The sequence below is a fragment of the Lampetra planeri genome, chromosome 52 (genome assembly GCF_965212315.1).
Source record: "Lampetra planeri chromosome 52, kcLamPlan1.2.h2, whole genome shotgun sequence".
NCBI lineage: Eukaryota > Metazoa > Chordata > Hyperoartia > Petromyzontiformes > Petromyzontidae > Lampetra > Lampetra planeri.
In genome coordinates this window covers 393,024-416,283 of record NC_136158.1, presented here as the reverse complement: position 1 = coordinate 416,283, position 23,260 = coordinate 393,024, and the positions used below count along the sequence as shown (strand labels likewise).

General features: G+C 54.2%; 1 protein-coding gene across 1 annotated transcript; it reads left to right on the top strand.

Moving 5' to 3' along the window:
* Window positions 1-645: 645 nt before the first annotated feature.
* LOC144734663 (kinesin light chain 1-like) lies at window positions 646-22,904 on the top strand. The gene is made up of 16 exons (XM_078616951.1): window positions 646-748; window positions 3,247-3,492; window positions 4,859-5,107; window positions 5,505-5,574; window positions 6,517-6,718; window positions 7,833-7,920; window positions 9,519-9,620; window positions 10,238-10,411; window positions 11,084-11,183; window positions 12,201-12,253; window positions 13,026-13,075; window positions 13,812-13,920; window positions 14,061-14,186; window positions 14,980-15,101; window positions 15,957-16,023; window positions 17,474-22,904. The coding sequence occupies exons 2-16, from the start codon at window positions 3,253-3,255 to the stop codon at window positions 17,564-17,566; spliced, it is 1,845 nt and encodes a 614-aa protein (XP_078473077.1). The 5' UTR covers window positions 646-748; window positions 3,247-3,252; the 3' UTR covers window positions 17,567-22,904.
* The last annotated feature ends 356 nt before the right edge of the window (window positions 22,905-23,260 follow it).

Sequence of the window (23,260 nt, the reverse complement as noted above, 5' to 3'; positions counted from 1 at the left end):
GTGACGATTTGCGGCGGAACTCGACGCGGGGGCATGAGGGGGGGGGAACGTTGAGGGGGCGGGGGGAGGAGGAGGGGGCGGGGGGCGGAGTAGGGGGCGGGGGGAGGAGGAGGGGGCGGGGGGAGGAGGAGGGGGCGGAGGAGGGGGGGGGGTGGAGGAGGTGGGGGAGGAGGGGGTGGGGGGCTGCCCCCCCTGGTGGCCACGCCGTCGCATGGCAGCCATGTCGGTCGTCATTGAGCACGGACGAGCGAGCACATTCCCACCTCCTGAGGGCTGAGTCGACCTAGAGGAGACCCGGTTGAGGTGCAGTACTCTCCGCCACTGATGTTGTTGACCGTGAGCGGGAATCGAACAGTGGGATCTTTGTCGACATCCAGTGCCGGATGAAGCTCGTGCGGGGCCTGTCACAGAAGTCATAAAGGGGCCCTAAATATAAAAACACATAAACATTAAAACACAAATGTTTAACACGCATAGCAAAGTAATTAATTTTTTTAATTTGCTATACAGCCAGATAATACGACAAATCGCTAACGTTAAACACCCAGGCGGTATGGTACTACAGTAATAGAGCAAGTGCAGACTCGCCCCAAGACCCCGCGCGAGGCTACCCGGGGCGCCTTTACCTCTCTCTCGTCGCGTCGTCACGTGACTCTCGCCGCGCCGCATTGTGGGAACGCCGCCATCTTGCGCCCCCCACCCCGACGGGTCGAGGGTGGCAGCAGCAGCAGCGGCGACTCCAGGCGCCGTGAGTGGGGGGCGGGAAGCGTGGGGGGCTCTGCGGGCTTTGCTGGCTCGCTCGGGGGGCTCGGTGACTCGGTGGTTCTGTGGCCTTCTCGGGGTTTCGTGGTGGTGGTGTTGGTGGTGACGGGGGGGGGGGGTCTTGAGTCTCGGAGTTTCCCGACTTCTGGGGCTCCTCGGGACGAGCCGAGGAGCCGGGGGGCTGTCGGGCCCTGGGACTCGCTGCGTGCTTGGCCTCAGGGAGTCTTCCCGGGGATGTGGATGGCCGCGGCTCACAGGTTGCTAGAGTCTCACGGCTCACGGGATGAGTCACGGCTCTCAGGTTGAGTCTCACGGCTCTCAGGTTGAGTCTCACGGCTCTCAGCTTGAGTCTCACGGCTCTCAGCTTGAGTCTCACGGCTCAGCTTGAGTCTCACGGCTCAGGTTGAGTCACAGCTCAGGTTGAGTCACGGCTCTCAGCTTGAGTCTCACGGCTCACAGCTTGAGTCTCATGGCTCAGGATGAGTCACGCGGCTCTCATGTTGTGGTGGCACCACGAAGCGAGTGCGGCAGCAGCTGCAAAGATGTTGAAGGGGGAGGAGGAGGGGGGCGGCATTCGGCACCGGGACCGAAGCGACGGCCCCGCGGGTCGTGGTGGTGACGGCGTCTCGACTCTGATCGTGGGGGGGGGGTCGGGTGGGGGGGGGGGGGTCCCTCACGGGGTCCCCACGGGGTCCCCCACGGGGTCCGTCAACAGAGAGTCACCAAGGAGCTCTCGCCTCATCCCCGAGCGGGTGGGGGGAGGGTCACTCGCGGGGGGGGAGTTCACGCGGGGGGGGGGGGGGTCACGCGGGGAGGGGGGAGTTCACGCGGGGGGGGGGGTCACGCGGGGAGGGGGGAGTTCACGCGGGGGGGGGGGGTCACGCGGGGAGGGGGGGAGTTCACGCGGGGGGGGGGGATCACGCGGGGAGGGGGGAATTCACGCGGGGGGGGGGGGTCATGCGGGGAGGGGGAAGTTCACGCGGGGGGGGGGGGTCACGCGGGGAGGGGGAAGTTCACGCGGGGGGGGGTCACGCGGGGAGGGGGGTGTTCACGCGGGGGGGGGTCACGCGGGGAGGGGGGAGTTCACGCGGGGGGGGGGGGGGTCACGCAGGGAGGGGGGAGTTCACGCGAGGGGGGGGTCACGCGGGGGGGGGGGGGTCAGTCGCGGTCGCCGCGAGTGAGCAGGAGGTCTCGTGAGGACACGGGGGCCGTGTTGGGGACTTGGTGGGTACGAATGGCCGTCTTGTGAGCACGGCCTCCGCAGAGTGCATGTCTTGAAAGTACACGCGTGTACTGCCACTGTCTTGAAAGTACACGCGTGTACTGCCACTGTCTTGATAGTACTTGTGGATTCAAGCACTGTCTTGTGAGTACTTGTGCTGCGTCCCGAGTACATGTGTGTACAAGCATTGTCTTGAAAGTACATGCGTGTACTGCCACTTTTTATAGTACTTGTGGATTCAAGCACTGTCTTGTGAGTACATGCGAGTCCAAAGGACTGCGTCTTGTGAGACGCTCGTTTAGTCCAAACGGGGACAACCACTCCACCACGCGGCCACAGGAGCTGCCCTGGAACTGGACCTCTAAGAACGACGACGGGGGCAGTGCGGGCCGCCCGCTGGTGAATCAGGGGCGAGCAGTGGCGTGGCCTGGCAATGTCTGGGAGCCCTTTAAGTGCATCGTTCAGCACGTGTGCTCTGAAGCTGTACGGCGTGCCGCGTGGTGTATTTATAGAGCGCTTTCACTCGAGTGTGCCCGAGTTACAATGCGACCAAAGTGAATTCACGCGTGCCTCATATTTCACGTCTTTCATTCCCCAACCAGCCCAAAAGTATTCCAGTTGTGGGAACGATGTCATATCCGCAGTCAATTCCATTCAGGCCTCTCACAACGACATGCGACCCATTGTGTCGATAATTATCGGTGCACGGAAGTGGATATGAGAGCGACTTCTGAGATCATTTCAAGTGTCGTCTGTGCTGCACAGTAGAGGGCAGCACTTTCTCACGTGCCCTGCCACTGGGAGTGGAGTTCATTTGAGACGGTCTAAACGGCGGCCTGTATGTGTCTGTATAAGCATGCGTGTGTCATGTGTGTTTGCGTCTGTTTAGTGACTAATGGTTTAGGGGTTAGCACACTATACTACGAACCCTAACGCCGGTGACGATTATCTGAACCGGTCCTGGGCCTCCCCTAGGTCGACTCGGCCTCAAATGAGTACCTGGTGCGGTGCGTTAACATCGCCACTGGGAGGGAAAAGGTGGCCGGGCGTGGTGCTGGCCACCCACCCCCTCATGTGCTGTATCGGCCTTCATAGGTACCCGCTAAAAGCACTTGCCAAATCAGTCTCAAAGACTACACAGGGGATCTTTGTATTTGTTTGTGTCTCTTTCCGTAAGAGGATGGGGGGCGGAGAGGGCACGGTGGGGGCAGGGGGGCGGCAAGATGAGTAAATTATTTGTCTCTCCGTGTCCGCGACGGCAGTTCAAAATGTTTTCCCCAAGAGAAGAGAAGTTGGAAAAGATGTCGCAGGAGGACATCATCGCCAGCGCCAAGTCGGTGGTGCACGGTCTGGACGCGCTCAAGAACGAGCACAACGCCATCCTCAGCACGCTGCTCGAGACGCTCAAGTGCGTGGAGCGCGACGACGAGAAGAGGGTGGTGTCGGACAAGAGCAGCGTGGTGCAGCGCTCCCTCGACATGATCGAGCTGGGGCTCAACGAGGCACAGGTGGGGGGGGCGGGGGGGGGGCAGCCACATTCCGACACGGGGGCAGCTCTGCCTGCTCCTCGCACCGTTCGATTCGCTCGCACGATAATTACCTCGCCTGGTACGCAGGAGGTCGCTGATTCGATCCCGACGCCTGCTGTATATTTGTAGTTTGTGTGTCTCTCCCCGTGGTCACGTGGATTTTTCTCCGGGTCCTCCAGTTTTTCCCTCCACATTTAGAATCAGCATCATGCATTCAGAGTGTTTGGCTGCTGCTATAAATGTCCACACGATAATCTACTTCGTTGAAAAAGAGCTATCTAGCTTAGTGGATTTTACCTGGTAAAATAACAAATTTGTCATAATACTTGTAGATGTATGTATGTTGAACTTCTTTCGCATTGAACGTAACCAACCGTGCTAATCGGATGGTGCGGGGGAAGGACAAGAAGCTAAACACAAAGAGGTGGCCGGCCACGCGGTCCAGTCTTCACGAAATGAGTGACCAAAATATGTCACCGACTTGTGTGTTTTTTTTTATTATAGTCGACAATGGATAACGAGCGGGTGAAACCCTTCACACATCGTGATAATGGCCACCACTCGGAATGATTTGCTAAATTCAAGCAGCGCTCATCTCCTGTTTACGGTGCCTGAGCCAGTGGTGGAAGTTCTACGTTCCTATGGCGGAGGCGAGTCTATCCACAGGACAATCGATGTTGTCTTTCTCACAAAGTGGTAACTCGCTTTACCGACCCCAGGAGGGAAGGATGATGGGCCGAGTCAACCCCCCACCAAACAGAATATCAACAAAACTCCGTTCTGATTGCAAGCTGGTCCACTTGTCTTAGCGGTGGGCACGGTTCATTTTGCTGCTGAAATTTTGACACAAAAATATTGGAGTTGGTGGGTCCGCTCGACCAATGACTGCGCAATAATAGGCCATGCTGCACTCAACTCGCAGTCACTTGAGGTGGTGGGACGGCCCAGTGAGGCTTTCCTGGGTAAATATCTCGTCGCCTTGGGTGCCACGGTAGCGAGATGTTAACTACCTCGCCTGGTATACAGGAGTTCATGGGTTCGATCCTGACCCCGACGCCTGCTGTATATTTGGAGTTGCATGTTCTCCCCATAGTCGCGTGGATATTTCCTCCATTTCGAATCGACATCATGTGTTTAGCGTATTTGGGTGTTATAAACTTCCACGTGATAATAAGCCACTTCGTTGAGCTATCATTTGTGGCCAGGTCGCTTCTGAAAAAGAGCTATACAACTCAATGGGTCTTACCTGGTGAAGTAAAAAGTTGAGTTGAGCTTAAACGTGGAAATAATAGCAACCGTAAACAATTCTGGAGTAATGTCTCGTTGGCAACCGACTGGCGAGCAGGTCATGGTGGCCTTGTCGAATCACCTGAACACGATGGAGGCGGAGAAGCAGAAGCTGCGGGCGCAGGTGCGGCGCCTGTGCCAGGAGAACCAGTGGCTGCGCGACGAGCTGGCCGGCACACAGCTCAAGCTGCAGCGCAGCGAGCAGGCCGTGGCGCAGCTCGAGGAGGAGAAGAAGCACCTGGAGTTCATGAACCAGATGCGCAAGTACGACGACGACCAGGCGGGCGACGAGTCCAACAAGGAGGCGGTGCGTCCGTGCCCACACGCGCCACACACGACGCGCTCCCACACGCAACCACATGCCCACACACCCCGACATGCCTACACACCCCTACATGCCCACACACCCCGACATGCCTACACACACCCACGTGCCCACACATCCACTCGCCCACGTGCCCACACATCCACGCACCCAGACACCCACGTGCCCACACGCCCACGCGTCCCATACACCCCTGTCCCCAAACATAAAATTCAAGGCAAAGTGCTGGCCACGCCAGTTACTCTCACGCTGTTCCTGCCTTAATAGGTGCTTTCTAACGGCACTTGCCCTAACAATCTTTCAAAGGCTATATGACGGCTCTTTGTCTTTATGCGGGAGCACTTGTGCATGTTGTGTGTGTGCGTGTCTTGTCCGTCAGCAGGGAGAAGGAGAGAAGGATTTGTCCAAGGAGCCTCTTGACGACCTCTTCCCGAACGACAGCCATGAAGGCGAGTTTCTCTTCTGAGGCTTCTTCGTTCACACCTTTGCCGTCCCGTCATCTCATCCGTCTTTAGCCCAGAGAGCGGTGCCACGCACAGCTGTGAGCCGGCGCAGTCGAGCCAAGGGGTTAGTGGATCGCACGCTCATTTGAGAAAACCCCAAACCAGCTAGGCGACTGCAAGGTGGCCATGATATGGCAAGATGTGTTGGTGGCTGTTCATGTGAATTCACCTCTTGAGTATTACCTCCACCAACGTGTGGGGCTTTCTCCTGGTAATCGTTCGTGGAATTGGCCAATTTCCCAATGCAGGACCCTCCTCTAAGAGTTTTGAGACGCTGCAAGGTTCTGCTGGATAAATGGACACCATTAATTTTATTTCCGTTCTTTCCCCGCTCGTCCAAAATAACGCTTTTGAAAAACTGAATCCCTCTTCTAGTGACCTGTGACCTCAGTGCCTGGTGGTCTGCTCTGTGGGGACGTCACACTGGTTGTTCTTTGGCTATACTCGCCCCTGCCACAGGAATGTGTAGTTTCCACCACTGACTCACGGTTGTAAACAGGCAATGAGCACTGCCTCAATGCTTTATTTGAGCAAAATGTAGTTTTAATCGATTCCGTAAATAATTGGATGGCACCAGATTGAATGTCGGGTAACGATAACAGTTGCTGCTCTCTGATGATGCTGCTGCTGCCGCCCTGTGTGGGAGTCTTGACATGCGTCTGTTGAGTGTGTGCGGTAAATGGATAGCGGTTAGCGTGCCGTGCCACGAACCTCGGCGACCCGGGTTCCATTCCCACTCGCGGCCAGGCATGGTGCTGGCCGCCCAACCCCCTCGTGTGCCGTGCCGGCCTTCACAGGTGCTACTCGCTAACGGCACTTGCCGCAAGAGCCTGTGAAGGTTATACGGAGGGAATCCTTCATTATCTCTTTGTGGGTGCACGGTCCTAGGTGGCCATCAGCCTTCGGGCGGCTACGAGATCCCAGCGCGGCTCAAGACGCTGCACAACCTGGTGATCCAGTACGCGTCGCAGGGCCGCTACGAGGTGGCCGTGCCGCTCTGCAAGCAGGCCCTCGAGGACCTGGAGAAGACGAGCGGCCACGACCACCCGGACGTGGCCACCATGCTCAACATCCTGGCCCTCGTCTACAGGTGGTGCCCCCACTTGTCCCTGACGCACGCACACTCGCGCACACTCACACATGCATACTCACACACGCATACTCACGCACGCATACGCACGCACGCATACTCACGCACACTCGCGCACACTCACACATGCATACTCACACACGCATACTCAAGCACGCACACTCTTGCACGCATACTCACGCACGCATACTCTTACACGCATACTCACGCACGCATACGCACGCACGCACGCATACTCACGCATACTCACGCATACTCATGCACGCACGCATACTCACGCACGCACGCATACTCACGCACGCATACGCACGCACGCATACTCACGCATACTCACGCACGCACACTCTTGCACGCATACTCACGCACGCACACTCTTGCACGCATACTCACGCACGCATACGCATGCATACTCACGCATGCATACTCACGCACGCATACGCACGCATACTCACGCATACTCACGCACGCATACGCACGCACGCATACGCACGCATACGCACGCATACTCACGCACGCATACGCACGCACGCATACTCACGCACGCATACTCACGCGTGCCTTCGACTGTGGTTGGGGGAAGTGCTGTTGGCAAGCGCGTATTAAGGCCGGCAACAGCACTTGGCCCCTACAGCCTGTTGAAGTCTGTCCGGTGGATCTTTGCCTTTGTTATACAGACACAATTCGCGACACACGAGACTGTAAATATTACAAGACAAAGAATCACCCCCCCCCCATAGCCTTAACAGATTGTTGGGGCAAGTGCTATTCGCGAGTAGCACCTATGAGGGGGTGGCTGGCCAGCACCACGCTCAGCCGCCTTGGTTTCCCAAGTGCAAATCTATATCCACCGCACCAGGTACTCCTTTCTAAGCCTGAGTCGACCTAGGGGAGGCCCTGGAACAGTTCAGAGATGTATCGCTTATTGACTGCGAGTGGGAATCGAATCGTGGGTCGGCGGGTTCGTAGCGCAGTGCGGGAACCACTGGACGTCTTGACAGCTATCGTACCGCTCATTACATACTTCTGACGAATTCGACACGATCAATGCGTTTCCACGATTTTTCCTAACGTGTTTTGGTGTTAACGATGTCCTCTGTCATTGTCGTTCCTACAGAGATCAGAACAAGTACAAGGAGGCGGGAAACTTGCTGAACGATGCTTTGGCCATTCGTGAGAAGACCTTGGGGAAAGACCACCCAGCGGTAATTGGTTGTTTTAGCGGCGGCATCTTTGTCGTGCATCTCGGAGAGAAGATTCTTGCAACGTTACACAGAAGTAATGTTTTCTTTCGGGCAGTGTTTCTGCACTCCGGCGGTGGGAAACCTGCAGGCCACGGGCCGGATAGGGCCCACTACTTAATTTCGCTTTCACCGCGGCCACATGAGGCCTGCCGCTTAGGAAACAGCTCGTGAACTAAAATCGTCCATCGCTGGAAGTATTGTAGCTGCACTAATCGGGTACTTACGGGCATCTCACAGTGGCGAGATGTTAACTACCTCGCCTGGTATACAAGAGGTCGTGAGTTCGATCCCAAACCTGACGCCTGTATATTTGGAGTTTGCGTGTCTCTCTGCCCTTGGCCGCGTGGATTTTTCTCCGGATACTCCGGGTTTTTCCCTCTACATTTAGAATCAACATCATGCGTTTGGAGTATTTGGCTGCAATACATTTTAACACGATAAGCCACTTTATTGAGCTATCATTTGTGAAAGCCAGGTCGCTTATGAAAAAGAGCAATACATCTCAGCGGGCCTTACCTGGTTAAAATAGTTAAAATAGTCAACAAATATATTCGTTTAATATTTTCAACCTGACAACAGCACCATTGCGTTTATGATTATAGCGCCGTGCTTGGATACTGCTGTCCCCTGAAGGCCCCGTGGCAGTGATAGACGCGGTGGAGGTGCGCGTGTGTTTGTGTGTAGCGGTTAGCTACAAGCCCAACAACCCAAGTTCGATTCTGCTCACGGCCAACACCAGCAGCAATTATCTGAAACGGTCATGGGCCTCCCCTAAGTCCACTCAGCCTCAAATGAGTACCTGATGCGGTGTGTAAAAAACATTGCCACTGAGGAGACAAAGGCGGTCGGACGTGGTGTAGGCCGCCACCCCCTCGTATACCGTGCCGGCCTTCATAGGTGCTCGCTGACAGCACTTGCCCCAAGAGCCTGTTAAGGCTATGGGAGGGATCTTTGTCTTTCCAAACCAAAGCCACGTGAACTCCTGTTCTTCCCTTGGCACTGGACAGGCCCTCCGCCGGTGTTCGTGGAAGCGCTTTCTCCCGATCGCAGCTGGAGACTCGGCAGCAATTGTTTATAGCAGGCCGCACCTTGCCGACGAGACTCGGAAAAAAAGTCAAAACCCGTCCGAGGGTTTTTCCGCGTAAACGCTGATCACGTATGGAATCAAATTAACGACATCCGTTTCGCCCCGGATGACGGCGTTGGTTTGGTTTAAGGTGCCACGACAGCGCTGAACAGGTGGAGCCAACGCGAGTATGAGACCATCCTCGACCCAAACCCGTGGATCGTACAGTACACATGTGGATCATACAGTCAACCTATGGCCCATATATTTAACCTGTGGACCATATAATAATCCACTGTAGTCTGGGCTCATTCATCGGATGAGGAGGAATAGCGACACGACTCCCTCTCTGCTGAGGCCCTCTCGTCGCGGCGAGTGGACCCCGACGTTGTCGGCACCGAGCCGCTGAACGTATTTCCGCCACCGCCACGCGCGTGCGAGACCGTCCCTCCTCGCCCGCTCACCCCGCCCCGTTGCGCCCTTCTCACGGCAGGTGGCGGCGACGCTGAACAACCTGGCCGTGCTCTACGGGAAGCGCGGCAAGTACAAGGAGGCCGAGCCGCTCTGCAAGCGCGCGCTCGAGATCCGGGAGAAGGTGCGCAACGGCACCGCCGTGTCCTGATGCACGCGCACACACGCCTTGAACACACTGTTGTACGTGTGTATGTTGAACTTGTTTCGCGCCGCGTGTAGCCAACCGTGCTCATCGGAGGTTCGGCAGAAGGATAACAAACGCAAAAAGCAGTTCTAAAGAAATTAGTTTTCAATGTAGATTTAAAAGTGCATCGCTCCAGTGGCAGGTGCTGTGAGCAAGAACGTATTGAGGCCGGCACGGCACTTGCCCCTACAGCCTGTTGAAGTCTGTTAGATGTTTGTCTTTGTTATACAGACACTATTCACGACACACGCGACTGTAAATATTACAAGACAAAAGTCCCCCGTGTAGCCTTAACAGGCTGTTGGGGCAAGTGCTGTTTGCGAGTAGCACCTATGAAGGCCGGCACGGCACACGAGGGGGTGGGTGGCCTTCATGCGCACGCACGCAAGCACGGGCTGCCGCTGCCACCACCACCACCACGTCCAGCATGGCAGAGTTAATTTTGTGAACGAAATTAGAGCCTGACAATATTTGTCAATGAAGAGTGTTTTATTTATATATATAAAATGTATTTCCACCTGCCTGCTTATGTGTGTCTCTCTCTGTCCATCCAGATCTTAGGCAAAGACCACCCGGACGTGGCAAAGCAGCTGAACAACCTGGCACTGCTCTGCCAGAACCAGAGCAAGTATGGGGAGGTGGAGCACTACTACCGGCGGGCCCTCGAAATCTACACCAAGCAGCTGGGCACCGACAACCCCAACGTGGCCAAGACCAAGAATAACCTGGTGCGTCGGTGGCGGCGGTGGCGGCACCTCCTCCACCCGCTCTACACCTTGCCACCAGTGATGGACCGCAGCGCCTCGCTGCTGGTCTCGTCACGGAGCGTTAAACCATCATCACGCAAACTGCGGTCGTCTTTGCAGCAGCAGCAACAGCGGCGGTGGCGGCTTTTGGCTGGCCATGGAGCAATGATGGTGGTCACCGCATTTCAGATGCGCTTCTGTGGCCGTCTGGAATGCTCTTCTTCCGATATTAGGAAGCCACTGGAGCTGTGCACATTTAAATCATCTTGATCTAGATTGAAAACTGATTTTTTTTAGAACTGCTTTTTGTGTTTTAGTTTGTTCTCCCCCCCGCACCTCCATTTAGCACGGTTGGCTATGTACGGTGCAAAATAAATTCAACAGTACATACATACAACATACATGCAACATACACACAACATACATACTACATACAACATACATACGGCTACAGAGTGGCACGGTGGTAACGCGTGAGCCTCGCAGCAAGAAGAGCCTGGGTCCCAATCATCAAATTCTGAATTTCTGCAACGAGCGGCTGACGCGGTAAACCGTGGTGGCGCTTCGCCGCCGTGTGGCGTGGCAGTGCGCTCGTGTGTATTATGGCCGAGCAAAGTCCTCGCCGCTCTGACTCCCTTCCGCTCCCTCTTCCAGGCCTCCTGCTACCAGAAGCAGGGGAAGTTCAACGAGGCGGAAGCCCTGTACAAGGACATCTTGACGCGTGCTCACGAAAAGCAGTTTGGATCGTTTGACGGTGAGACTTTGACACAACGGCGCTTCCCCCACCCCCATCGCGGGGTCGCTAGGCCATCATCAACTCGATTAAAGTTTTACGATCGCCATACCGCTTTGCGTCGTGCGCATTGCAATTTGGATTATTTTTAACCAATAAAATCCAAGTTTCTTTCTTGGCTAATGGCCAGCACGATGAGAATCCACTTTGCACGCGCATGCCTTGTGTCAATCCCCTGCTGGATGAGGCCTTTCCCTTGGCGTTGGGTCGCGAAAACGAAGTGGGACCCTCCCCCTCCTGATAACGAGCCTTGAGACTCGGTGAGGCTCTCCCGGTTAAATGGACATTGGGGCACACCGGTGCAGCATAGCACGCCGGTCCTCATAAAACTGTCTGAAATCAAATTTGAATTGTCAACTCTGTTTATCTGTCTTTAATTGACCCTGTCGCCAAGTTTGACGCGATTCGAAGGTTCATTCAGTCTACCGAGACCGTTGATTTGGGTCCGTTTAATTGAGGAACCGTCCGACCAAGTTTAGGGTACGGGGAGTCAAATCTGTCTCGGGCACGAGGAGTCAAAACACGCAGCAGCCAATCGTCATCAGGCTGGGCGCTGCTATACGGCAACAGACTGTGAAGCTCCTTCGTGTTCAGCCTGCTCACAACAATCGTCTTCCGACCAGCTTCGACATCACGAGAACTGATTTTGACGCACCATCGCCACCCCGCAAATCGCGGGAAAATAACCAGTTATTGCGGTTTATTTGTTTGTTTATACCGCGCACCACCGGTGTACCGCCAATACGGTCAAATATCAAACTGAACGATCATTAAATTTCGATTCTTATCACGGAATTCAGACGCTGTCTCCCCGACAGACCTGGTCTTCACCTGAGGACGGCTGCTTGCGTTGTGGCCGAAACGTCGTGAGAATTATTTTATTATGTTTTATTTTTATTATTTTATTACTTCCCTTCTACGTGACTTTACCGAAAGAACCAAGAAGATGAACGATCGTTGTTTGTTGTTCCCTGCTAGGTCCCAACAAGCCCATCTGGGTGCACGCCGAGGAGCGCGAGTACAACGTGAAGGTGCGAGCAGAGGGCCGCGTGTCAGAAACGGAATTTTTGTTGATCCTGAACAAATCCGACGAGCTATGAAGCTCTTTTGCACAGATGCCCAGTGCGTTGTGAGGTTGTCGAGCGGGGGAGCAGTGGTTCGCGCGCTGCGCTACGAATCCAATCCGGCGACCCGAGTTCGATTCCCGCTCGCGACCAAATGCAGTGTCGACGCATTCGAACCGGTTCTGGGCCTCCCCTAGGTTGACTCGGCATCAAATGAGTACCTGGTGCAGTGTGTAAACATCGCCACTGGGGAGACCAAGGGAGCCCGGGCGTGGTGCTCGCCACCCGCGTGCGCAGTTCCGGCATCGTCGGTGCTGCTACTCGCGAACAGCACTTTCCTCAACAATCTGTTAGAGGCTATCCGGGTGATCTTTCTTTGTCGCCTTTATTACTAACCTTGGGTGGAGCGGTGGCGCTTTGGTTAGCGCACTGCTCTATGAACCCAGAAAGCCAGTTCCGTTCACGACCAAGGCGAATATTCGTGGCGAGTGATATCTGAAACCGTCCTGGCCTGCCCCTGGATCGACTCGGCCTTAAATGAGTACCCGGTGCAGTGCCGGGCAGGGTGGTGATCCTGCCACCCCTTTTGTGTGCCCGGTGGACGGGCCGGACACGGTATGGTTGTGGTGTTAAGTGACCTCGTTATTTCGAGGGCACGCGATCATTAGTCGCTGTGCTGGGGCCGTGTGGCAAGCGGGCTGTGGGACGTCTCGTTGCGGTGTGCTTGTGTGTGACCCAGGGAAGCAACATTGAGCTGGGAAACTGGTACAAGGTCAGCAGAGAAGACAGGCAAGTCTCCTCGTCTCCTCCGACAGTTGCGACGTGTTGTTGTTAATAGTAACGGTATTGTTTTGCGTTGTTCGTGGCTTCGTCGTTCATGCAAATTCCACAGACAAGCTTAGCCGGGCTCTGGTGGCGGCACCATTGTGACCATCGGATCCATCCTCTCGGCATGCCTTGCATATCACGTGGCATCACCACACACTGCGTGTTTAGATTTTACAGCCGGGCTTTCCAATTATTATATTAATATAAACGGATTAGCGCATCGATAACGTGACGATAGTTGGGGAAAAAAATTTGTTCTCACCTCCTTGTGCCGCTGACCGGGTGGTGATGGGCGCGTGGCGTTGGTAGAGGTTTCGGCACCGGCCGCATCGCTCCCGGCATGGCTTTGTAGGGGGTTTCCCAGCCTCGGAGAGGCGGCGGGACGATGGCATGGCTGCCGTTTTTCGCCCGGACCCGAATTGATCGACCCCGGAGAAGCTTGAGCCGAACACAACTTTCAGTCGGCCTATCGACGCAACCGACCGATCGTTCCGGCTCGAGTCAACGCACACAAGCTCCGTCTCAGCCGATGATCGCGGCGGCGAGTTGCTCGCCGTTCACGCAACGCGCTTGGATTGTTTGTTTGGAGCCGTGTGGGCTTTTTTTGTTTGGGCCGTGCCTTCGTTTGTGTGACGCAACCTCTCTTCCCCCCCCCCCCCCCCCCCCCGTGTGCGTGTGATCGTCGCCGCCGCCGCAGCCCCACGGTAACGAACACGCTGAAGAACTTGGCGGCGCTGTATCGGAGGCAAGGCCGGGTGGAGGCCGCGCAAACGCTCGAGCAATACATAGCACGCGGCCACCCACAGGTACCGCCGCCTTCGCCACTGCTGCTCCCCCACGCACTGCTCGCTCGTGCCAGCTGTCTCCAGCTGCTCGCTCGTGCCGCTGTCTCCTCACTCTTGCCAGCTGCCGCGTAGTGACCCTGCTGTCGGCGTGTGCGGTGCAGGACGGCAACTTGGTGCGCGCGCACGACAGCGGGAGCCAGATGTCGCTGCATTCGGTTGATTTCGTCAAGTACGAGAGCGGGCCCGAGGGCGCGGACGACGTCAGCATCCCGGCGCAATGGACCGGGGTGTGTGACCTCGCGGTTCGCACTTGCGCACTCTCATACACTCGCACTCTCATGCACTCGCGCTCACTTGCACTCTCATACACTCGCGCACACTCGCTCACTCGCATGGCCCTCCGGAGAGCCGGCATGGGGCATCTGCCCCCCCCCCCCCCCTCGATTGCAGAATTTCACAAGGCCGCACGATACCTAACAATCCAGCAGTCGACAGAGAGGCCTGAGGTTCAAATCACTCTGTGGGGGGGCTTTTGAAAAAGTGAGCCCCGCTTGTGTTGACGGTGATTGTCTGATAATTCCTTGGAGGCTGCCGACTGAGTTAAAGTGCCACTCGAGGGCTCGTTTGCATGCAGAGAGAGAGGCTGGATTTGTACGTTTGTACTCGCTAAGAGACGGGGAGGGAACCTACGGCCCGTGGCCAGGATACAGCCCGTCACACACATGAGGCCCACTGCCTTGAAACGCAAACTTGTCAACGCGTCGCCGCAAGCGTTGTAACCCCACTGATCGGGTACTGGCGGGGGGAATATTTTTGACCCACCAACAGCACGCCGTTTCTCATCATAGTGTTCCCGCTCAACACATTTTCTTTCAAGTAACTATCTGACGAGATGAGACACATTTCCGGGTTGATTCGGTTCGTCGGCGATGAGGGAGTCGACAATCTGGATACAATCGTCGCGCACGCGCACATGCACACACATGCCCACTTCACGCTTGCCGCGCCTCTTCCACCTCTCCTCACGAGTTCCGCGCGTGCGCCTCCCCGCGCCCGTCGGTGTGCTGCCCGCGTGCCCAGGACGGGACAGGAGCGATGTCGCGGAGCAGCTCGTTTGGGAAGTTGCGCGAGACGATCGTGCGCAGCAGCGAGAAGCTCGTCATGAAGCTCAAGGGGCAGGTGGAGGAACCTCGCAACCCCGGGTAAGGCCCTCCCCGCTTCCTCCTCCCCATCCCTCCCTTGCGCTCGCCACGGAACCGGCGGCGCCAGCTGTGTCCGCGCGCCGCCGCGTCTCTCGCAAGCGTCATCGGCCGCTGACGATTTGCTTCGTTTGGTTGCGACAACCGTTCTTCAACTTGCCGGCGATAACGACAACAACAATAATAATAATCGGCGCTTGCCGATTCAGTTTCTTTGGCTGCGTCGGGTTGGTGTGGAGGGTTCTTAACAACACAGATTTGGCCCGGTCGTTCCGCGGTGACCTGACCCACAAATCAATCGCGGATTTGAACGAGCCGAGGGATTCGGCGTGGAATCGGAAGAGAATTCCACAGCCCCCGGGCAGGAGGAAGTGGCACGAAAGACAAACGTCGCTTCGCAGGAAGCGATCGCCCTGGCCAGGCCAGAGGGAGGGAGCACGGGATGAAGTGTGTGCGGCCTCGTCCTATTGGATACTATGTTTTGTGGAGTTGCACTGGCTCGTGCTGGTTCTGCAGTTTTGCAAAAGTGCGTCAACTTTACGACAACAAAAAACTCAACGCATTCGTCAACTACACTGCGGGTGGCCTTAAAATATAATAATAAAAATAATATATACCAGGTGACATGCTGGACAATGGGCCTGTTTCACAGCACGTCAATGTTCAGCCCCATCGCCCGAAACGTCGCCCGTTTATTTTTTCCGTCTTCAGGCCACGCACGTTGGCAGCTTTGACGGCAGTGTTGACGTGTTTTTGTTGGTGGTGCTGGTGCACCGCGCGGCAGCGGCGGCAGTGTCACCAAATAACTTTGCTCTTGTCTGTGATTCGTCTTTCTCTCTCTCTCCTCGTGCATTGCAGAATGAAACGTGCGAGTTCGCTCATCACTTTAAATACCAGCAACAAGACTTGGGAGGAGCCGTATCAAGTAAGACCATTTTATCCCGACCGTTTGATCTCGCCTGTGCTTCCCGTCAGCTTTTGTTGCACGTGATCTTGACGCAAATGCAACTCCACTGTTAACTCTCACAGCAGATGTGGGGGGGGGGGGGGTCTCCGAAAGGCGATATCAAACGACTTACAGCGATATGCGGCCAACGCAGTTTCCCCAGGGTCTCTCCGGCCTGAAGACCTGTATGTACGTGTATGTTGAACTTCTTTCGCACCGTACGTAGCCAACCATGCTAATCAGAGGTGCCGGAGAAGGACAACAAACTAAACACAAAAAGCAGTTCTGAAGAAATTACTTTGTCAACCTAGATGATTTAGAAGTGCATAGCTCCAGTGGTTTCCTCATATCGGAAGGAAGAGCATTCCAGACGGCCACAGAAGCGCATCTGAAAGCGCCACGCGATGCAGTGACCACCGTCTTTGTTTGATGGCCAGCCCAAAGCCGCCGCCGCCGCTGCTGCTGCTGTGAGGGTGAGCGGAGTGTCGCTTGATGGTTTCTGCTCCTTCACGAGACTTGGAACCCAGTGACGGGTGGCAGATGTTCGGGATCCATCCTTGAGCCTGAGCCAGCTTTGCAACGAACTCAAAGCAGCGATGTTGTTCCAAAGAGCGCTTCGGTGATGGACTGAACTCACAGGAGTGTGCACCAACACATGTCCAGACTTACTTAGCGGCCTCATTTCGTGACGGGGTGGTGCCCAGGTATATCCACTTCCTGACCAAACACGTGGTGTTTGCATTGAGACCAAATTTACCACCTTAGACTTTGTAATGTTACTTATACATTTTTTTATTTTATAAAAATCAAGCCTCCGAAAATTACTCGGCCTAGACTGGGGCTGCACTTGGACTAGACTGGCACATGGCATCCTGCGCAGCGTGGAGGTGAAGTTAACAGCGAAGCAGCGCCGCTTTGCTCGCTGTTCAGTTTGTGAGCTTCGTGAGTCCCATTAAATTTTCTTAATATTTATATATTTAGGAGTAATAGTCCCCCAAAAACCCCCGTTATGAGCGGGGCACGGTATACTCTATTTTATTCTGCCCACGTTGTTTAAGAACACACTGTCATTCCAAGGTCCCTTCAGTTGCCTTCCATCCGCATCATCTCATACGCCCTGCCCTCTAGAGGTGTTTATCGCATAGCAAGCAAACTGAGAGACACAAAATATCTCTCTTCGTCGGAGCTGGAATGGACACAAATAGCCTGAAAACTGTGTGTATGACCCCGTGGGTATGACCCCCCTGTGTGTACGACCCCGTGTGTACGATTCCGTGTGTACGACCCCGCGTGTGTACGATTCTGTGTGTACGACACCGCGTGTATACGATTCCGTGTGTACGACCCCGTGTGTACGATCCTGCTTGACCCCGTGTGTATGACCCCCCCGTGTGTACTACCACGTGCGTGTACGTTTCCGTGTGTGCAGGCTGGCAGATCGAACCGCCGGCTGAGCGAGTCTCGTCCCCTGAGCTCCAGCCACGTGGATCTGGGCCCCCACAACGATTCTGGGCCCCGTTAGCTCAGCCCCCGAACGGCAGCTCACGACCTCGTGACGACAATGTGGGCTCCTGTTCACTTGCTTTACACGGTACGATCTCACACAGGAAGCGTTCCCTGCTTACCTCTACTGACGGGGAGGGCCCCCTCTCACTCTCCCATTCTTCGCCCACCCACCCATCCATACTCACCCACTCACAGTCACTCACCCACTCATCACGCTCACCCACTCGCGCGCACTCACACACACGCGTGATTGTTGAGAAAAATATATATAGCACAAAACCAAAGTGAAGTTTCGTCATTATTGCTGTAAAAATTAAACAATCGCGCGTTTAGTCAAAAGTAGCGGGTGTCCCAAAATTTCACTACCAATGATTGCACTAAATGCAAAACAGGTGAAATTGTTTAGCCTTACTGAGCTGTGTCGTTGAGTTAAGCGCAGCTGCGATGAGTTTAGGACGAATGTCAGCTTCCCCCCCCTCCCCCAGCACCCGCTTCTGTGCTATAATTTGTGTTTTGCACTTAGTTGGGAGTAGAATGGGTTGGACGCTTAGAAGCATTAGCGACGATCAGCTGTGGCACTGCCGCTTTGACCGTCTTGGCGCGACGTGGGGCCGGTGAACCGGGCAGTCGACCTCTCAGTGCACGGGTGGGGAACCGTTTCCTTCCCCAGGGTAGAATACAAGTTTCGGATGTCTTTGGCGGGCAACTGCATGGGCAGCGCAGCCACTGCTGCCACTGCCAGGAGTGTCTTGGAGTGACAGCAGTGACTTTGAGCGCGGCGCTAAAGTTAGAAACACAGTGGTTGATGATGCCAGGTCGATAGTTCCCCTCCCGCACCCGACTTGTGCGGCTGAGATGCTTGCAGCGATGGATAAATATTTGTTGGCGGGTCGCTTCGAAGTAGTGTAGGCCTCCTGTGTCCGCGGGGCCGTGTGAAATGAGGTCGGGGGTCGTATCCGGCGCGTGGGCTCCGGTTCCTCGCTCCTGTCCCGGCCGTGTGGCGCTCATCTCAGTCGGCCGCCTCGAAGGGTCAACGAGACAATCACTGTCAACACAAATCGGTGCTCTTTTTTTGAAGCCGAGTCGGATGATGGGCTGGGACAATCCCCGGAGCGATTGTAACCTCTCCTTCCGATCGTTAGCCGATGGAGTTTATTGGCCGATCGTAGATTTTTCGACAATCCGTTTTCAGAATAGATTATCGGTTCCGTTTGTCACGGCATCGATAATTAATTAAAGTTCAAGGTTGGTGACGATAGGACCGATTGGCTCGCACGAACGTTCAAACCGCACGGCACTCATCAGCGGTACCTCCAACGACAGTCGCCACTAAGTGGCAGTGTCGTCGCCACGGTGCTTTGTGCCAGGCTAGGTGCACATTAAGTCTCCGTGAAGTGTGGAGGGTTCGCTGTTGGTAGGAAGTCACGGGACAGACCCAGGTCCCATGGGTTGACTGAGATACACACGCAGAGGTTTGACTTTTTTTCAGTTGATAAGACATTTTAATAAGTGCGGCAATCCGCGAATGGACTGTTTTTTGCATGCGGTTATCGATAGCGCTTCAGTTATTAAGTGAACACCCTACTTAGCCTAGCCCTCTGCCACGTTGCCACACACCCCGGGCCGTATAAGTAGTGTACGCACCGTGCATTCCAAACGAACCTACGGGCAGATATCACGGCAAAGTCCGCGGGTGGCTGGGTGGATTAATTTATATCGGATGACGTTGCCGGGTGGCTTCAAGGGTCATAGGCACTGAGCCAGCGTCGCTGTGAACCCTGCGTTTGGGATTTGTTTCTCTTGAAACCAGTTTCTCGAGCGTAGTGAGTTGGTGGTCGCGGAACGGTTCACAATGACTGGAAGATTTAAAAATGAGTCCACTAAATTTCAGATTTTTCCCTGAGTAATCTCCCTGCTCAAACAAACATTGGGGCGGTTCTCATCTCTGTCAGCAATCGCCCGCTCTCCCAAGCTGCCAGTGGAAATTCCATATTCCTTCGTCGGGGGCCAGTCTTTCCATAGGACAACCGCTGGTGACGTCCGACAAAGCGGTACGCATTTTATCGACCCCCTAGAATTCACGAGGGCCGGATAATACTGATGGCAAACGACTCTACGGCAAATTTGATATCGAATTGCGAACTCGTCGTTACTCGTCCGAGCTCTGCTGCCGTAGTGGCACCCCACAGCTTACGGTCAGGGGGGGGAGGGGAGGATTTTATTTCTCGGTGGCTTGTTCACACGGTGCTCTATTTGGTGGAGGTTCTGGTGAATGGCAAAAAAACGATGAGATGTTAAATACCATTGCAGTCTCGTACGTGTGGTCCGTGACCTCGGGTAGAAAACTTGGCAAAATCGGCAGTGTCCCCCAATTTGAGACCAGGAATCCATTGTCCTGGCAAGACCCCCATGTGGCCATTGAAAGTGAAATGAATAAGCGATGACCTCCTCAATGGTTATAAATGCGCGTGGACAACCCATTTGTCAATCCAATGCTGGATGAGGGCCTCCTCACACTTACGTGGGCCATAGGGGTTTATTTAACCCGACTTCGCCAATGCGGGTCAGTGCAAGTTCGTGAAGGTGGGGAGCATAGATGGACCGTAGTACGGTATGGTGCATAGTATACCGTAGTACAGTACAACAATAGCACTGCCCTCTGTTGACAACTTATTTCCGCAGCGACCTCCAACATGTTGCACGCGTGGCGGTGGCGGTCGCCCATCCACACACAATCCAGGCTCAATCCTGCCTAGCTTCCTAGGTCTGATGAGGTCGGAGACATTGCAGATTTTATTTGGTCACAAGCTTTCGATGGTTCGTCGAATATCAAATTTCTCGTCGAAATGGTGTCAGGTGATTGGTCGGCTGGCTCCGAGGTGAGAGCTGTGAGCTGGCTCCGTTTAAGGTCCTGGGTTCTGAATCCAGGTTTGGGCCACCTGTGATTGAACCGGGTTCTCAAGTGCCGAAGAGTTGATGGTGTCAGCGCACGCGAAAAAAAATACCGTTCAAAATTAAATTTGGTTCCGCACTTTTAATTTGTCTAAATTTCAGCTGTTGAGAATGTTAACCATCGGTTTGACCATCACGCGGCAAGTGGCAGTGGGTGATAAAAGTGCCGCCTCCCCGCTACTGCGTAGTTCAGAGGTCACTTGAATGGATGTCAGAATTCTCTCTGCGAAGTTTTGCGCTGCTCTGCGAGATTTCTGTTTGACGCGACGCCAACAGCCCATTCAGATACAGTTGTGGCTTGGAGACAAAAGAATGGTGATGTTTAAGCTGTGCTGCTGCTTATTCGCAAACAACCACATCTCTGTTTTTCCACCTTGGTATGGGTCTGACAATTACAATCTCTGGCCTGCACCCATGTAATGCGGTGTAGGCCCCTCCTGCACGTGGGGGGGGGGGGGTTGGGTTTCTGGCTCAAAGTGGAATCTATCTGCTCATTCGACTCAGATTAAACGTCCCCTTGTGGCGTTTGGCTGCTGTCGTAACTACACTACTGTCTGAGGGTTAATTTATTTTTGTAATGCAACTTTATTTCGAACACACTGGCTTAAAGCACCCACTCGATGGGTACTCATTTTTGTGTTGTCGCTGCTTGCAGTTTGAAGTGTCTAAAGACTTCTTCAAAAAGCAACTAATTTCTCTCACGGCGATTTTATTATTTTCAATGTGATCTGACCTGCTGATGATATTTGTGAACACCAAACGGTACGCTAATACTGTCATACGAATGCTATTGTGGTTTGGAATCGTAATTTAGGGGGGGTGGAATGGCTTTACAGCGGAAAGTACATTCTTGAGACGTTACCAAGTTCCTCGTCACTATCGCCATCGTAACCAAACCATCAGTTCTCCCATGGTGCCGTGCATGCGACGTGACACAATATCACTGCTCTGCTCGTATAATGCACACAGCCGTGATTTACAACTCAAGTCAAAATCTTGGCCATGTTGTTTTCAACAGCTGGGTGGTCTAACACAAGGCTGTGTGCGCGATACACGCAGTGCAGTGACATCACGTGACACGCAAGGCATGATGGGACGACTGATAGTCCTCTGGTCACAATCGCCCCTTTCGCATGTATCCCTTGTTCATGTCTCTCACCTCTCGCGAATCTGTATCCGTCTGTTTACGGATTAATCATCTCATCTCTCGTTCATCTCTCACCTCATCTCATCTGAATCTACGTCTTGGTGAGCCATATCTCTCTGCGGGTCATAGCTCTTGGGGCCGCGACCATGAGCCGTTGCAGGCCACCATCTGACCTCTGGGGCGCCATTTGAAGAAGCAGGTATTCAGTAGGTTCGTGTGATGCTCGCAGCCATGAGAGACCACTCCATACACCATAATGTAACAATAAAGAACAGATTCTGAAATCTAATTGTCATCCTGAATTGCAACAATTCATCAAATTGTTACGGGCAAGGGAGGTGACGGAGAGAATCATCACGCCTCTAACTGGCAGTCCAAGAGGGCTGGATCGCGAAACACGCCATGTTTCTGGGAGACTCAACTGGGACACGTGGTGGTGAGCTGGCAGCCCCTCCCCTTCATTAACCACGCCCACTCAACCACTACCCTCCTCCCACTCAACCACTATCCCCCCTCCCACTCAACCACTATCCCCCCTCCCACTCAACCACTAACCCCCCTCCCACTCAACCACTAACCCCCCTCCCACTCAACCACTACCCTCCTCCCACTCAACCACTAACCCCCCTCCCACTCAACCACTATCCCCCCTCCCACTCAACCACTAACCCCCTGCCACTCATGGGCCTCTGACCTGCTGCTAATAGACCCTCCCCACGCTCCTACTAGCCCCGCCCACTGCTCAGGTAGCCCCCCCCCCGTCCTTTATCCCGCCCCCCCCCCTATCATGAGTTGAGCATGAGGCCAGACAATTATAAGCAAGAACAAATAAACACACGATTTAGCAAATGCTTGTTGGGACACTGTCGCAGCCACACGGCGGGGACGTTTGGTAGCTGTTGCTTTATGAATCCTGAAACGTCTCTCAAGAAGTATTTTTTTTTGTCTAGAGTTCCTTTTCTTCCGAAACCATACACTGGGTATTGAAGCTTTGTGCATTAAGAATCAGAGAACTGCAGAGGCAGGGTCCAGAACGCACGCATGTGTCCCGTGGCTGAAGATATGCATCGTGAAGTGACTAATGGAATGGAGGTTTTTACTTGACTCGTTTTACATATCCGTGATATGCTGTGATTTTACGTGTAATGTCGTGCACTTGTGATTGGGCATCAGGTTTTGATAATGTCATTGTTCTTGTTAAAGATTTCAAATATAATTAAGAGAGTAATAATGAATAATAAAAATATAAACGTCAGAATGTGTTCTGCTCCTTTTTCTTTCCCCCGCGATGACGAACGTATTTTCAACGTTTGAGGATGACGTTGATTGTAGTCTCCTCGCTGCAGGATAGAACTACTGTAGCTCACTTGTAAAAATAAACTACAACATTTGACATTACCAGGTAGGGCCCACCGAGCTCTCTAGCTCTTCAGAAGCGACCTTGCCACAAATGTTGAAATGTATCGCAGCCAAACACTCTAAGCGCATCTTTCTAAATGTGGAGGGGAAACCTGGAGAAAAATCCACTCGACCACAGGGAAAACATGTAAACTCCGAATATACATAATAGAGGTTTTTTTGGATTAGATCACGTAAATATAAATGTGTCGT

Excerpts from the sequence above, each read along its gene's own strand:
- LOC144734663 (XM_078616951.1), top strand. The coding sequence starts at position 3,253 with ATGTTTTCCCCAAGAGAAGAGAAGTTGGAAAAGATGTCGCAGGAGGAC. Across the intron at positions 7,921-9,518 it reads TGGGGAAAGACCACCCAGCG|GTGGCGGCGACGCTGAACAA; the intron begins GTAATTGGTTGT and ends TTCTCACGGCAG. Across the intron at positions 15,102-15,956 it reads GAGGAACCTCGCAACCCCGG|AATGAAACGTGCGAGTTCGC; the intron begins GTAAGGCCCTCC and ends CGTGCATTGCAG.